Source organism: Diceros bicornis, chromosome 38, assembly GCF_020826845.1.
Source record: "Diceros bicornis minor isolate mBicDic1 chromosome 38, mDicBic1.mat.cur, whole genome shotgun sequence".
In the NCBI taxonomy this organism is placed as follows: domain Eukaryota; kingdom Metazoa; phylum Chordata; class Mammalia; order Perissodactyla; family Rhinocerotidae; genus Diceros; species Diceros bicornis.
Genome location: NC_080777.1, coordinates 6,615,503 through 6,631,595, shown reverse-complemented (window position 1 = coordinate 6,631,595; position 16,093 = coordinate 6,615,503). Strand labels below are relative to the sequence as shown.

The following is a 16,093-nucleotide window of genomic DNA, read 5'->3' as shown; positions in this document are numbered from 1 at the left end:
GTTGTACGTCATAGTTGCACATCCTTCTAGTTGCTGTATGTGGGACGCGGCCTCAGCATGGCCGGAGAAGCGGTGCGTTGGTGCACGCCCGGATCCGAACCCCGGCTGCCAGTAGCGGAGCGCAGCACTTAACCACTAAGCCACGGGCCTGGCCCCTTCAGTTTGATAGTATTGATTTTCTTCTGTGAGAATGGCTTGGGCTGAGTGTTACAATTATAACCTTGTGCTTGGTAAAATGACTTCTCCCTGGGGTTGCTCTCCTGCCAGGGAGACTCCTTTGGACTTTAGTGCCTTTCTACCAAGAAAGTAGCACATTGCCCTGGAAGTTGGCCCTCAGCTGAGGTCCTGTGGTGTAGTATGTAATTAGAGGCTTCTAGACCTGGAATTTTCCTGGAGTTTTTCCAGGGTTATCCATTCACTCCTTGAGTTTACTTCTCCTCGAACTGAAGGGTATTAGAATTCTCTGAACTTTTTGAACTTACCTTCTTTCTTCTGTATTGCTTCATGATATGTATACACACACACACACGCACAGTTTTATTTATTTTTCTAGATATTGGGGAGGAATGTGTAGTATGTGTGTGGGTAATGTGTGTAACTCCTTTGCTCCACCAATATGTAACTCTTTGCTAGAAATGAGTAGCAAATTGTATCGATAATGTTAATTGAATAGTCCATACCTCCTCTCTGATTTGAAATATCCCGATTTGCTTTTTATCATCTACTTAGTTTTTGTGGTTCTCTGTGTAGAGTATCTGTTTCATTGATACATTTGTCCATGACTAGCCTTATGTCACATTGTTTTAATTATTATAGTGTAATAGTATGTTTTTACTATCTGATAAAGCAAATTCCTTTTTCTTTTGTTTGGTTATTTTTCATATTTTGCTATTAAGAAAACTGATATATACATTCTTATGTATGCCTCTTCCTGTATATATTTTCAACGTGGATATGTAACAGAGTCTAAAATAAACTAATGTATCTTTATTCTCTCAGACAATAAGAGGACTAGGAATGCTTTATTTAAATCTCGTATGTTAACCATTATTATTATTGTTGTTATGTAGTCCGTATTTTAGATTTTTCCATTTTTTTTGCCAGTTCTTTGACACACCATTCTTGCTCTATCTCAGACCTTCTATCTGATCACTGTTCTGCCTGAAGCCTTCTTCTACCTGTAATCCTTTAGAATTTCCTTTGAGGGAGGGTCTGCTTGGGGTAGAATCAGTTTGTATTCGTCTAAAAATGTGTTTCATATTTGTTCTTAAGGAAATTTCAGTGATATATAATTATGTGTTGACAGCTATTTTTGCTTAGAATTTTGAAGATATTCCAGATTTTTGGCTTCCACTGTTGTTATTGAAAAGTCATTTCTTTTTATTTATTTTACCTAGGATTCACAGGTCTTCCTGTTTTCAGAGAATTGGTGTGTCTCTATAAATCTGGGAAGTATCTTTTAGAATGTTGGCTCTTCTTTACTATTAGTAGTATATTTTGGGAGGATTCTGAATAAACATGTTAGATCGTATGTTAGATCTTCTCTATTGTCTATACCTTTTAACTACTTATCTCTTTGTCTCTCTGTGTTACATTCTGGATAAGTTTTTGGGCTCTCTCTTTCTGGTCTACTGTTTTACTTATCTTTCGAGTTTGTTTTTGTTGACTATTAAGTAGATACAAAAGAATTATTTGTTGAGTGGGTACAAAAGAATGTACAGAATCGTGATACACTCCATTCCAATTCTGTTTGTTCTCTCAAAGGTAACTACTATTGTGGATTTTGTGTTTATGTCCTTGTTTTATTCGTAGTTGTGCTACATATGTTTGTATCCTTAGGCAATATTTTGTTTAGTTTTGCAGTCTTTTTAACTTTATATAAATGTAATCATTCTGCATGTATTTTCTGCTGCTTTTATTTTTTAATATTATATTCTGACCTACGTCCATATTGTCTTATGTAGCTGCAACATTCTCATTGCTCCATTGAGTTTTTTTCCCATTGAGTTCTGAATTTTGCTTATTTCGTTTCTAATTCTAAAAGTTCTATTATTTTTTTTTCCAAATCTACTTGATCATTTTTCATTATAATTTTTAAAGTTTCTTCCTCATTATCAAGCTAAATCTTTGATGTCTTTAAACATATTAAACATACTGATTTTCTGTTTTCTGATCGTTTCAATATCTGAAGTCTGATAGACTGATTCTACTGGCTGTTGATCATGATATCCTTGTTATGTTATTTTCACTGAGCTCATTTTCTAAATTCTTCACCTGAGTATTATCAGATAACATAGCCTGAATTCTGGCCACTAATATGTGTGAAGGGAAATTTTCTTTTTCTGAGTAGAGACTCATAGCCATGGTCAAAATGGACAGCTTTATTGCTCCCTGTCCTGCACAGTGGGTGTTTCTCTCACTCACCTCTACGCTGATGGTGTAGCCCTGTGGAGTTTAATGAGGTGAGGGGGAGGCTCTTCTTAGCTTGCACTGGCTCTGTTAGCCCTAAGCTTTATCTTCTGCCTCTGTGGACCTCAGAGTGCTCAAAACAAGATCAGGATCACCAGGAGTGGAGTTGGTAGCTAATCCTCAAGGCCCAAGCCAGCTTACATGTCTTCCAAAACGCCTACCGTCTTCACTTTTGGCTTTGCTGACTCAGTGATCATTCAAAAAGATACTTTTATATTTTAACCATCATTTTTGGTGGTTTACAATGGGAGGGTCATTCAGGGACTCTAGTCTTCTATATGTTGGAAGTGAAAGACAATTTTAGATTTTTTTTCTATGCAATTAAAACACATATGCTGAACTCAACTCCTGAGGTTACTGTGGTTTTGGACATTTTTCATGGACTTTCTCCCCTTTTACTGTAGCAGTAATTTTTCTAAAATATGTCAGTTTTTCCTGTTTGTGTGTGAAATGTTCTTTGAGAGTAGGTCAGGCAATAAGATTAATTGCATTGAACCGGTTTTCAAAGAATCTAGGGAATCATGAATATCCTTAGGGCATCTGGCTTAATGAATCTTTACCCTCCTAAGGCTGTTTGGGAAATATTTTCTTAGGAGAGAATACCTCAAACCCAGAAGCAGATAATATGTATTTTATAATCAGATTTTATTTACTTATTTAGTTTATTTACTATTGTGTGGTGCCTTTTTTTTCCTCCTTCTGGCTAGAGATAATCAAGTGTATTATAGTATAAACATATCATAATAATGTTATCTTTTAAAAATATTTGCAGTGGAAGTATGCGAGACTTAAGAGCACAAGTGACTAGTGGTCTTCTGCAGTTCCCAGAAGTGACTGTTCAAGCCCTTGGAGAAGACGAAATAACATTAGAATCTGTGCTTCGTGGAAGGTTTGCCGGAGGTAAAATAATGTTGCTGAAAACTTACTAATTTGACTGATTTGTAAGATAAATAATAATAAGCATATATTGCAGTTCCTTTAATGTGGAAGAAAAAAACCAGAACCTGGTTAGAGTGGTCTTATATGAATATATAACATCTACAACTATATATATAATAACATGTACATACTCTGGAAAACATTTTCAGTGAATCTCTTGGGGAGGGTGGTAGTTCATTTTAAAATACCATATATTTTATATCTTTTAGTATTGAGGATCTACATTTGGAAAGTAGAAATAATACACAGCTGGTTTTCCTTTCTAATCAGTAAGTTTTATTGGTGGTGAGCTTGGATTAGAACCTAAACAGCCTAATGAGTAGAGAAATCTGATTGTAGGGCCATAGGTGATACAAAATATTCAGAAAGTCTTATTTCTTAATTCCAGTAATCTGAACAAGATCTTAATACATAGTTTAGATTATATAATAGAGCAGAAAACCATACCAAAGGAGCCATTAAATTATGGATTTCAGTCTAGTGAAAGATATTACAGAAGGCTTTTCTGAAAATGAATTTCACAGTTGTCCTTCCTAGCAGGAAGATAGCAGAACATATATCAGTCATTTAGCTATTTACAGTGCTATTCTCTTGAATATTAAAAGTAGCAACAATACTTACTATACACCAGGCACTGTAACAGCTTTTCATTGAGGTGAGTATTAGACTTCTCTAAGTAGACACGGTTCTATGTAGCTGAGAATCAAATAGGTTAAGTAACTTGATCCCATTTACACAGGTAACAAGTGGCAGAAACAACCTTTGAACCCGTGCGTTCTGGGTCCCCGTCTGTGCTATGCTATTTCCTTGAACTATATAGGCTCCATCAGCTATGATCTAGTATATCCAGCTATCTACTTGGATGTGTGATAGACATCACATATTTAGTAGTAAAAGTTACCACCATTCATCTAGCTGCTCACGGGGAAATTCAGGGTCTGTTCTTGATTCTTCTGTTTTACTCACCTCCCCATATCTTATTCACCAGCAAGCAAATCCTTTTAGTTCTGCCTCGAAGAGAAATCTCCAGTCAATCCACTTTTCTGTATTCATGGCCACCAACCAAGCATAGGATGTCATTCCCTGCATCTACTCTGTGCTCCTCCCTTATTGTCCATTCTCTGCTTAGCAGCTGGACTAACATTTAAAAACATAAATCAGATTGTCACTGTCCTGCTTAAAACCCTCCAGCTACTTTACATTGCATGCCAAATAAAATCCAAACATGACTAGTAAGGGGCCAAGAAGGGCTTCTGGTATTTCCTGTTGTTATGCTGGTTATGTCTTATCTTCTTAGTTAGATTTTGAACTTTTCAGGGATAGAATCATATGTTATATTTTATAATTCCTGTAGCACCTAGTTTAACTCTTAAGATATAATGTAGTAAAAGTATGAGTTTCGGAGTTAGACTTGGGATCCACTTCTGGCTCTGGTATTGGTAGCTGTGCAGCCTTGAGCAAGTTATTTAACTATATGAAAGTTTAGTTGCCTTATCTCTGTATTGAGGTGTGACAAGGAGTAAATGAGATACTGTATTTAGGCACATAGCATGGTACCTTTACTGAATGGTTACTTTATTATTATTGTGGTAGTAATTCTTCAATTTATTTTACTAATTTGAGGACCACTCTGTTCTATAAATGCTTAGATTTCAATTTGGAGATAATATGTAAAGTTTTATATAATGAGCTAGGTATCATATATGTAAAAGAGCAAGTGCTGTTTAGTTTTGTTATGTACATAGAATATTAACATAAGCAACATTTTTGTGTTTTTTTCTTCTAGGGAAAAATGGACTTGCTTGCTTGGCTTGTGGTCCACAACTTGAAGTAGTAAACTCGCTGACAGGAGAGCGGTTGTCTGCATATAGATTCAGTGGAGTGAATGAACAACCTCCTGTAGTCCTAGCTGTGAAAGAATTCTCTTGGCAGAAGAGAACTGGATTGTTAATCGGATTGGAAGAAGCAGAAGGGAGTGTTCTCTGTCTTTATGACCTCGGTATATCAAGAGTGGTTAAAGCAGTTGTTCTTCCTGGAAGGGTAGGTACTGTTTAAGATATGTGGACATTCTGCTTTCAAACTGAACCCCCTGTTGGTTACATGGGTGTGTTCACTTCGTGAAAATTCGTTGAGCTATACATTTATAATTAGTTTACTTTTATGGAAGTGTGTTACTTTTTATTAAAAAGTTCAAAATAAAAAAGAGGTTAAAGATGTTATATTATCAAATAAATGTAACATTTGAAATGTAACTTTTTTATTCTTGGTTAGAAAATTGCAAAGTAAAAATAGTGATGATGTAGTGTTCTAATATTCTTTTATATGAAAAGTATCATCTGAGTCTTGTTCTTATCTCCAGTTGGATTTTATGAGGACACAAAGTTTATAAAAATATTATATTCATTACTGTGGTATTTTTTTCTGTTTTCTTTCTTTTTTGAGACTATAGTCTCAAAAGCAATATGGAAAACATGTATTCATTATTGTTTAAGATTTGAGTAATATATTTAAGGAGTGGATTCATTTATAATTATCATTTATTAATTCTAATGTATGTATGCCTTTTATATGCCAGGCATCTTATCCCAGTAGTAATTATGGAAGTACTTGGAATTCAGGTTGTTTCTTCAGCAGGTTTATTCCTGCTCTTCCGTACATGGTGAGAAAATGTATATACACTTACAAATATACACACACATAAATATGAAATCATGAAAGAGTAGAATTCCTCCTATACATAATGTGAAAAAAATATGCACTTACATACACACAAAAATACGTGTGTATATGCATACATTTGTAACGTATATAGTGATAGAAAAGAATTTTTAAAGTTTAAAGGGAGCTCTAATGACAAAATAATATGTTTTTACAGTTGAGGAAGCTAACCCAGTGGGCTAATGTGGGGGTCTGAAGTAGTTTATAGCCTGATATCTTACGTGTACTTGCCAGGGATGATGTTTATAAAGGCAAAATTAATTTAGCACTTTATTGAGTGCTTACTATAAATCGAGTTATGTGTTAGACTTTGGGGGTAAATAGATGAATTGAATTTGATCCACGCTGTCAGCAAGTTTGTAGTCAAAAAGCTTGTAATCTAATGAGAGAAGACAGATAATAAGATTAGAGCATAAATAGAATAAGTGCTTTGATAAATTCAAGCACTTGGGACATGGAGAACACCTGGATAATTTCTACTCAAAAAGGTTGGACATTTCAGGCAGAGACCAGCATGTAAAACGTCACAGTGTGTGTATGGAGCATTTGGGAAACTAGGCTTATTTAGAATGGCTGGGCAAGAGAGGAAGGAGGAAGTGGGGGCCAGAAATGGTGGGGATTAAGATTGTGAATGGCTTTGTTTGCAATTAGGGGCCTCCTTCTAAAGTCTATGGTGAAGTTATTTTAAGTTTAAAGCAGAACTCTAGGGTAAAAAGCTCCTTATTAGATTGGGGTGGATCAGGTAAAATAATGATGAACTGAACCAAGGAAATGGCAGTAGAAATGGAGAGGAGGGGACAGATCCAAAATATATTCAGGAAGTAACATGGACAGGACTTGTTGAGCATTTGGATAAGAATAATTGGGAAGGAACAAGAGTTAGATGAGTTCCTGGTTGCTCGTTGTGTGGATGGTTGGTATCACATGGAAGAGGGACTATAAGAGAAGGAAGACATTGGAAGAGTAGTGATAGATACCTTCAAAAGAAGTTTAGTCAGCTAGCTGCTTTCTGGCTAAGGCACAGTATCTCTTTTTAAATTTGTTTGCTTTTAACTGCCTTATTTTAAAATTACTTAAGGTAGCATTATCAGTTCATATAGTATTGTATGAGGAATGCAAACAGATTCCTTACCTAGCACTGGTGGAATTGAAGAGAATATGCTTTAGTATTTATAGACATTATTACCTTAATTTAGAAACGGAAGACAATGTATAAAATTACACCTTTCAGAATTTGAAACACCATGGAATGTTTTGTGTACTAATGAAATATAGACCGAGCCAGGCTTTTGTCTGTAATAATAAATTATAGCCTGAAGCAAACTTTAATCTTATATTAACACATAAACCATTGATAACAAATTTCCTCTTTTCTTTCTAGGATATTCATCAGTATTATAGTAGAAATCACCAAATACTTATCATATACCTAATTAATTTTTGTGAATTAATAGGAAACAAGGAAAACTAAGTATAAAATAAAATATGGACTATTAGGTACAGACATTTAAAAGTTGACCTAACGAGAGCCAGCCCTGATGGGCTAGTGGTTCAAGTTCGGAGCTGTCACTGCTTTGGTGGCCCAGGTTCGGTTCCTGGGTACAGAACCACATCACTTGTCTGTCAGTAGCTGGGCTGTGGCGGTGGCTCACGTAGAAGAACCAGAAGGACTTACAACTAGAATATACAACTATGTACTGGGGCTTTGGGGAGGGGGCAAAAAAAAAAGGAAGATTGGCAATAGATGTTAGCTCAGGGCGAGTCTTTCTCAGCAAAAAAAAAGCTAAAATTTGACCCATGAGATGAAGTGGGGAAAATATAACTCCATTAATGTAACTACAGTATGATTTTCTTTAAATAATTTCAGTCCTTGTTAAATGTCAATGATGCAGTCACTGCCAAAACTTCGTGTGACGTCCATTTATAATACAACCCCTTTAAAGACGGTGAGACCTCTGCAGCCTTGAAGGCATAAGCAGGACTTTTTTTTTTTTAATCTTCCTCTTTTTTTGCCTGAGGAAGATTAGCCCTGCGCTAACATGTTGCCAATCTTGCTCTTTCTTTTTTCTCACAGAAGCTGCAATACATAGTTGTGTATCACACTTGTAAAGTTGTAGCTCTTTTGTGTGGGACACTGCCTCAGCATGGCTTGATGAGCAGTGAGTAGGTCCACGCCCAGGATCCGAACTGGCGAACCTCAGGCCCCCAAAGTGGAATGCATTAACTTAACTGCTACGCCACTGGGCCTGCCCCTGGAATGATTTATTTTTACTCTTCCTTAAGAGAAGAGGCTATGTAATCACAGACTAGCTGGTTAAGAGCTGTAAAATGAGAAAAATCTAAGTTTGAGTTTTACACTTAATGATTGTGTGGCTTGAATAACTGCTAAATTTTCTAAGTCACAAGGTGTTTCATCTTTGACTAGGTATAATGACATATAGTCCAATATCAAAGGGTTATTGTGGACATTAAATGAACCAGTTAGCACAATATATAGCTCTCAATAAATATCAATTATTATTCCAAATGATTTTTTTGTATATTGAAATAATGGTGTAATTTCTCTTATGTCTGAAGATTTCATTATGTTATTCAGATTCACAAGTATCAAGTGTTAGGTTTATGATTGTATATTAGGAAATGTTTAAATCTTTAAATCTTAAACATGTTTATAACGTTTTATAACTTTATTATTTATTATATTATAATTATATTGTGTGTTATTAATCTTTAATTTATAAAAATCTATAAATGTTTTATAACTATTAAATTATATTATTTATTATAAATCTTTAAACATGTTATAATGAATATGTTTATATGTTTTATAACTAAAATGTTTATAACTAATAACCTGCTTTAACCTCAGAATTTGTGTGTTGTGTTTTTAATTGTATTTTCTCACTTTGTATAAAAAAAGCAAATCATATATTTCGCCTTCTAGGTGACAGCTATTGAACCTATAATTAACCATGGAGGAGCTAGTGCAGGCACTCAGCATTTACACCCAAGTCTGCGATGGCTTTTTGGTGTGGCAGCTGTGGTAACTGATGTTGGACAGATCCTTCTTATTGACCTGTGTTTGGATGACTTGTCATGCAGTCAGAATGAAGTGGAGGCATCAGGTAATTGGTCATTCTTTGCTTGAAGTCAGAAATTGAACACCTGAATATTCTGATGCAATGGATTGATTTTTAAACATAGTCAAAATTTTTTATGTAGAAACTTCTTTATGTATCTTTGTTTCTTTTGTTGTTTGGACCTATTGTTTTATTGTTTTGGGTGCTATGAATACCTTTTGCCTTTTGGTTATTCTATTTTATTGATGAAGTGTTTATATACTAAAGTAGGTCTTGAAAGAGATAAGGATATTGATTTCTTTGCTTCCAGATGTACACTTGAATAATATCTATTATTAAGTAAATACCAGAAGAAGGGCTAAAGGTATAAAATCTTGATCCTTGTCAGACAGTGTCAAATTATCCAGCTGTGTAGGATCTAACGTAACGTTTTCGGCATACTGTTTGTGTTCCTATGGTAAGACCAAGATAGAAATAAAGTAATTTAATAGGAAATAACAGAGTAGTGGAAAGTTTTCCCTTACGAAATAACATCCTGAAATAGAACTAATGCTACTTAAAATTTAAAAAAAGGGAAGAGAGAGAGTTTTTCCCCTTTAATACTAATGCTTGTATTTATAAATCTGTTCTTTACTGAGTACTTTCAGTGTTTTTGTTTTTTTAATTTATGGGATTCTTATTTGATTGGTTTATGTAGGGAAGAGAGCTATCATAAAAACTTTTAAAAATGTGTGTGTTACTTTTCAAGTTTCAGGAGAGGACCATTTACCCTTGAGAGCCTTCTTGGTTTTTAAAACAGTCTTGTAATATTAATGCAGATCTGTTCATTTATGGATTAGCTAAAAAATAGATACAAACAATCAATATTTCATCTCAATTTATGATGAGCATAACTAATAAAAATTGTCAGTGTAATAAAACAGATTAAAACTACAAATGGTAAAAATTATATTTGATGACTAGAAATTAACTAGAGAACCAAATCATCTGAACAAAATTTGTCTGTAAAATATGACCTGAAAAATTTTGATTTGACAAAAACAATGGCCACACATGCGCTTAAGGAAAAAAAATCCTCAGTGATAAAAACTACACCTTAAAATTTGATATGTATAAAGACGTGATTAATTAATAAAATCCTGTATGAAGTTTAAATGAAAAAATTGATTTCAAAAATAAGAGTAACTAAAAGTGAATTTGTAGAATATAAGAAATTCTGTAACTGCTCTTTAGAGAAAATTGATAAAGGAATTAAATAGTTTTGATGGAGTTTTGTTCCATAATGTGTTTTGTTGATGATATCATTATAGGTGTAAGGCTAATTAAAATGCTTGTATTGAGGGATCCGCCCTGTGGCTTAGCGGTTAAGTGCATGTGCTCTGCTACTGGCGGCCCAGGTTTGGATCCCGGGCGCACACCGACGCACTGCTTCTCCGGCCATGCTGAGGCCACGTCCCACGTACAGCAACTAGAAGGATGTGCAACTATGACGTACAACTATCTACTGGGGCTTTGAGGGGAAAAATAAATAAAGTAAAAAAAAAAATGTTAAAATGCTTGTATTGATAATTAAAACTCGCTTCAGATCAAAATAAGAGAGTCAGAACATCCTTTATTTCATGGGATGGGGGGAGAGTGAAAGGGGGAACATTTATATGGTGATGGATGGAAACTGGAGTTTTGGTGGTGAACACGATGTGGTCTGTACAGAAGTTGAAATACAGTGATGTACACCTGAAATTTATATAATGTTATAAACTGATGTTACCTCAATAAAAAAATCCTTTATATCAGAAGTCAACGATCAGTACTTGAATTCAGTGCAAGGATAATTTTATAGTGAAACTGGATTGTGATCAGAGATCAGAACCATTTCTCAATTATAAGAATTATGAAGCCACTGAATTTTATAGTACACAAAACACTGAGTTTTGGGGTTTAATGCAAAATTTATTTTTTTGTTTATGAAAGTAATTTGTAATTACAACTATTTAGACTTCACTGAAATACCTATAACATAGAAATTGAAGTTCCTAATATTTACCCTACTGTAAATACTGTTTTGTAACTTTCCCAAGCTTAACTGTATTTCTTATACATCTTTCCATGTCAGTGCATATAGAGTCTACCTTATTCTCTTAAATAAGTTTACAGTATTCTATTGTATGAACTGTTTATTTTGCCAAAATTTAATCACTTGCTATTCTCTGAGAAAATAACCTCAGAAGCAGAATGGATTAGGAGAGTAACCATTCAAGTACAACGTGATAAGGTTTTTTCCCCTTTAAGAATAGCGTTGAGGGGCCGGCCCGGTGGCGCAAGCGGTTAAGTGCGCGCGCTCCGCTGCGGCGGCCCGGGGTTCGCTGGTTCGGATCCCGGGCGCGCACCGACGCACTGCTTGGTAAGCCATGCTGTGGCGGCGTCCCATATAAAGTGGAGGAAGATGGGCACCGATGTTAGCCCAGGGCTGTCTTCCTCAGCAAAAAAAAGAGGAGGATTGGCGGATGTTAGCTCAAGGCTGATCTCCTCACAAAAAAAAAAAAAAAAAAAAAGAATAGCGTTGAGGAAACCTGCCCTTGCGCAACAGTTACATCAATATACGGGCCTGAATATTTTTCTTTTTTATTAAACATTTCAGACATCTTCAGGTAGATAGAAGAATATAAGAATTCCCACATGCTCGTTACCTAAATTCAAGTTAGTTTTCAAAATTTATCATATATGGGTCTGTTTTCATTTCTCTTTCCCTTTTCTCACTTTCCTTCTTTTCCCCTACATTAATTTAAGGCAAATAATGGTTATTTTACTACGTAATCATGATGCCATTACAACTCCTAACACATTAATAATAATTCTTTGGTATAGTCTAATAACTAGTCTATAATCACGTTGCTGTAATTGTGTAAAACATCTTTATGCATTTGGATTGTTTGAATCTGGATCCAAACAAGGTCCACATGTTACATTTGACAGTTAGGTCTCACGTTTCCTTGAATGTAGAGCTGTCCCCCCTCTATCCTCTCCTTTTTCACTTTTTATTTTTAGCATCACTGGCTTGCTAAAGAAGTTAGTTATCTGGTAGAGTGCCCCACATTTTGGAATTATCTGTGTGTTTTCATGTGGTGTCATTTACATTTTGTATTTTCTGCAAATGTAGGTTGGCTCTGATTAGATTCAGATGTAACATTTGGCAAGGATCCTTCAGAAGTGCTGGATATTTATATTGTATCACATCAGGAGGCACATAGTGTCTTATTTTACGTTTAACGATCAGTGGGTTCAGTTGATGATAGCCTGATCCTTCCGTTTTACAGATTCCTATCAACCTTTGTACCAGTGGTTCTCAACTGGGGGTGATCTTTGCCCTCTAGGAGATTTTTGGTAAAGTCTAGGGACATTTTTGATTGTTAACTATTGGAGGGAGATGATGCTACTGGCATCTAGTAGATGCAGGCCAGGGATGCTGCTTAACATCCTACAGTGTACAAGACAGCTCCCCACAGCAAAGAATTGTCTGACCCAAAATGTCAATAGAGCCAGGGTTGAAAACCCCTACTTTAAATTGTTTTATCCTTTGAGATTGTTGCCTAGAGCCCTTATTTCGTTAGAGGCTGCAAAAATAATTATTTAAAAATTCTGTTACTCAAAAGAAGAATTTTCTCATTAACTAGAGCTATATGTTTACCCTGAAATGGAATTTGTACAGCAAGGGCAAGATAAAGCTGGTACCCAGTTACTTCCAATGGTTCAGTGAAGTCTTTTGTAGATGAGGAGGGCAGAAACTCATGAGGTTTTATATACTTAATGTGTTGCATTCATTTGTTTTCATTATTGTTTTTTGATGCTCAAAATGTTCTGTTTCTGCTAATGAGAGCCCCTTCATGTAGTCTGACACGTCTCCTTTAGACTGATAGCTTCCTAGATTTCTGGCACAACATGTACCAGGCTTATCTTATATATTTTCTGCCCCAGTCCTGGATCCATCCATTTTTCCGAGGGGAATAGTTAGGTTGTTAGTTCTAAATTTGAGTAAAGAAGCCATCAGCTTTATTTATGATTGTTAAGGAAATTGTTTAATCCTTTTTAAAAAAAAGAATCTACTTTAGATAATATTAGATATGTACTGTTTTTTTTTCTTTGCTTTTTTATTTTTTATTGATGTTTTAATTGTTTATAACATTGTGAAATTCTTGGTTGTACATTTTTGTTGGTTCATCACCATATATATGTCTGCCTTCACCCCTTGTGCCCACCCCCCACCCCCATTGCCCCTGGTAACCACAATACAATTTTCTCTGTCCATGTGTTGGTTTATATTCCACATATGAGTGAGATCATACAGTGTTTGTCTTTCTCTTTCTGGCTTATTTCACTTAACATAATACCCGCCAGGCCCATTCATGTTGTTGCAAATGGGACGATTTTGTCTTTTTTTATGGCTGAGTAGTATTCCATTGTATATATATACCACATCTTCTTGATCCAATCATCAGTCGAGGGACACTTGGGTTGGCTCCACTTCTTGGCTATAGTGAATAATGCTGCAATGAACGTGGGTGCATAAGCCTCTTTGGATTGTTGATTTCAGGTTTGTTGGATAGATTCCCGGTAGTGGGATAGCTGGATCATAGGGTATTTCTATTTTTAATTCTTTGAGGAATCTCCATACTGTTTTCCATAGAGGCTGCACCAGTTTACATTCCCACCAGCTGTTTATGAGGGTTCCTGTTTCTCCACATCCTCTCCAACATTTGTTGTTTTTTGTCTTGGTGATTATAGCCATTCTAACGGGCGTGAGGTGGTATCTTAGTGTTGTTTTGATTTGCATTTCCCTGATGATTAGTGATGTTGGACATCTTTTCATGTGCCTATTGGCCATCTGTGTATCTTCTTTGGAGAAGTGTCTGTTCGTTTCCTCTGCCCATTTTTTGATCGGGTTGTTTGTTTTTTTGTTGTTCAGTTGTGTGAGTTCTTTATATATTATGGAGATTAACCTCTTGTCAGATATATGTTTTGCAAATATTTTATCCCAGCTGGTGGATTGTCTGTTCATCTTGATTCTGGTTTTGTGTTTTGTTTTTTTTTTTTTGTTAATTCCACACATGTATTTTGAAAATTAAAGCATTTAAATAGATATGTGTGGCTATTTTATAGTTCAGCGTGCTTTATTATCACTAATCTTATTTTAGTTGATCCCAGTAGTCTTCAATTGTGGCTTGAATAATGGGTGATACATTTGCTTTTATGCTGTTTATAGTTTGTTAATCTTGCTTGTCTTATTTTTTTAGACCTTGAAGTTGTAACTGGTATCCCAGCTGAAGTACCACACATGAGAGAAAGTGTGATGCGAGAAGGACGCCATCTGTGTTTCCAGTTAGTAAGCCCATCAGGAACAGCCGTCTCAACTCTTAGTTACATAAACAGGACAAATCAGCTTGCTGTAGGTTTTTCTGATGGCTATCTAGCACTTTGGAATATGAAAAGCATGAAAAGAGAGTAAGTATAACTTTTTTCTCTTTCTTGATTATTGGTAGTTTTTTCCTGAATATAACTTGTCCTCAATTATTAATAATTAAAAATTAGCCTAAAGAGAAAAAGGTAGGATGGATTAATGATTGAATGACTATGAGTAATTTTTCATTTCATTAAATCATAACTTGATATAATAAAGGAATGACTTAGCATATGAATTTAGGTTGATGATTTCAGTCTGTATTTGAAAGGAATCAGAGCTGGCCGTGTGGGGTAGTGGTTAAGTTTGGCACACTGCACTTTGGCAGCCTGGGTTCGTGGGTTCAGATCCTGGGTGCGGACCTACACCACTTGTCACCCATGCTGTGGTGGCGACCCACATACAAAATAGAGGAAGATTGGCCCAGATGTTAGCTCAGGGCTAATTCTCCTCAAGCAAAGAAAAAAAAGAAGCGGAAGATTGGCAACAGATGTTAGCTCAGGACCAATCTTCCTCAGCAAAAAATAAATAAATAAAAGGAATTTCATTTTTTATGGTGTTCCATTTGCTAGTAAAGCATGACTCTATAAACTACAGTCACACATTACTTAACGATGGGGATATATTTTGCAAAATGCATCATTAGGCGATTTTGTCATCATGCGAACATCACAGAGTGTACTTACACAAAGCTGGATGGTATAGCCTACTACACACCTAGGCTATATGGTATAGTCCATTGCTCCTAGGCTACAAACTTGACAGCATGATACTGTACTGAATACTGTAGGAGGTTGTAATATAATGCAAAGTATTTGTGTATCTAAATATGGAAAAGGTAGAGTAAAAATATAATGTAAAAGATAAAAAATGGTACACCTGTAGAGGGCACTTATCATGAATGGGGCTTGCAGGACTGGAAGTTGCTCTGTGTGAGTGAGTGAGTGAGTGATGAGTGAGTGTGAAGGCCTAGGACGTTGCTGTCACCACTGTAGACGTGATAACACTATATACACAGGCTACACTAAATTTATAAAAAAAAAAATTTTCTTTCTTCAATAATAAATTAACCTTAGCTCACTGTAACTTTTTTTACTATACAACCGTTTTAATTTATTTTAACATTTAGCTTAAAACACAAACACATTGTACAGGTGTACAAAAGTATTTTCTTTCTTTATATCCTTATTCTATAAGCTTTTGTCTGTTTTTAAAATTTTTAATTTTTTTTAACTTTTTAAACTTTTTGTTAAAAACTAAGACACAAACACACATTAGCCTAGGCCTACAAGGCTCAGGATCATAAATATCATTGTCTTTCATGTCCACATCTTGTCCCAGTGGAAGGTCTTCAGGGGCAGTAAGATGCACGGAGCTGTCATTGCCTATGATAATGATGCCTTCTGGAATAGCTCCTAAAGGACCTACCTGAGGC

General features: G+C 35.4%; 1 protein-coding gene across 3 annotated transcripts in view; it reads left to right on the top strand.

Moving 5' to 3' along the window:
• AHCTF1 (AT-hook containing transcription factor 1) overlaps positions 1 to 16,093 on the top strand; it is a 97,353-nt gene that overhangs the window by 12,268 nt on the left and 68,992 nt on the right. For all 3 annotated transcript variants that reach the window (XM_058533580.1, XM_058533578.1, XM_058533579.1), the window contains 4 exons: positions 3,242 to 3,369; positions 5,195 to 5,448; positions 9,071 to 9,251; positions 14,495 to 14,702. In XM_058533580.1, the coding sequence (XP_058389563.1) occupies positions 3,249 to 3,369; positions 5,195 to 5,448; positions 9,071 to 9,251; positions 14,495 to 14,702 (764 nt within the window). In that variant the 5' untranslated portion in view covers positions 3,242 to 3,248. Of the gene's footprint in view, positions 1 to 3,241; positions 3,370 to 5,194; positions 5,449 to 9,070; positions 9,252 to 14,494; positions 14,703 to 16,093 lie in introns of those variants that run through there.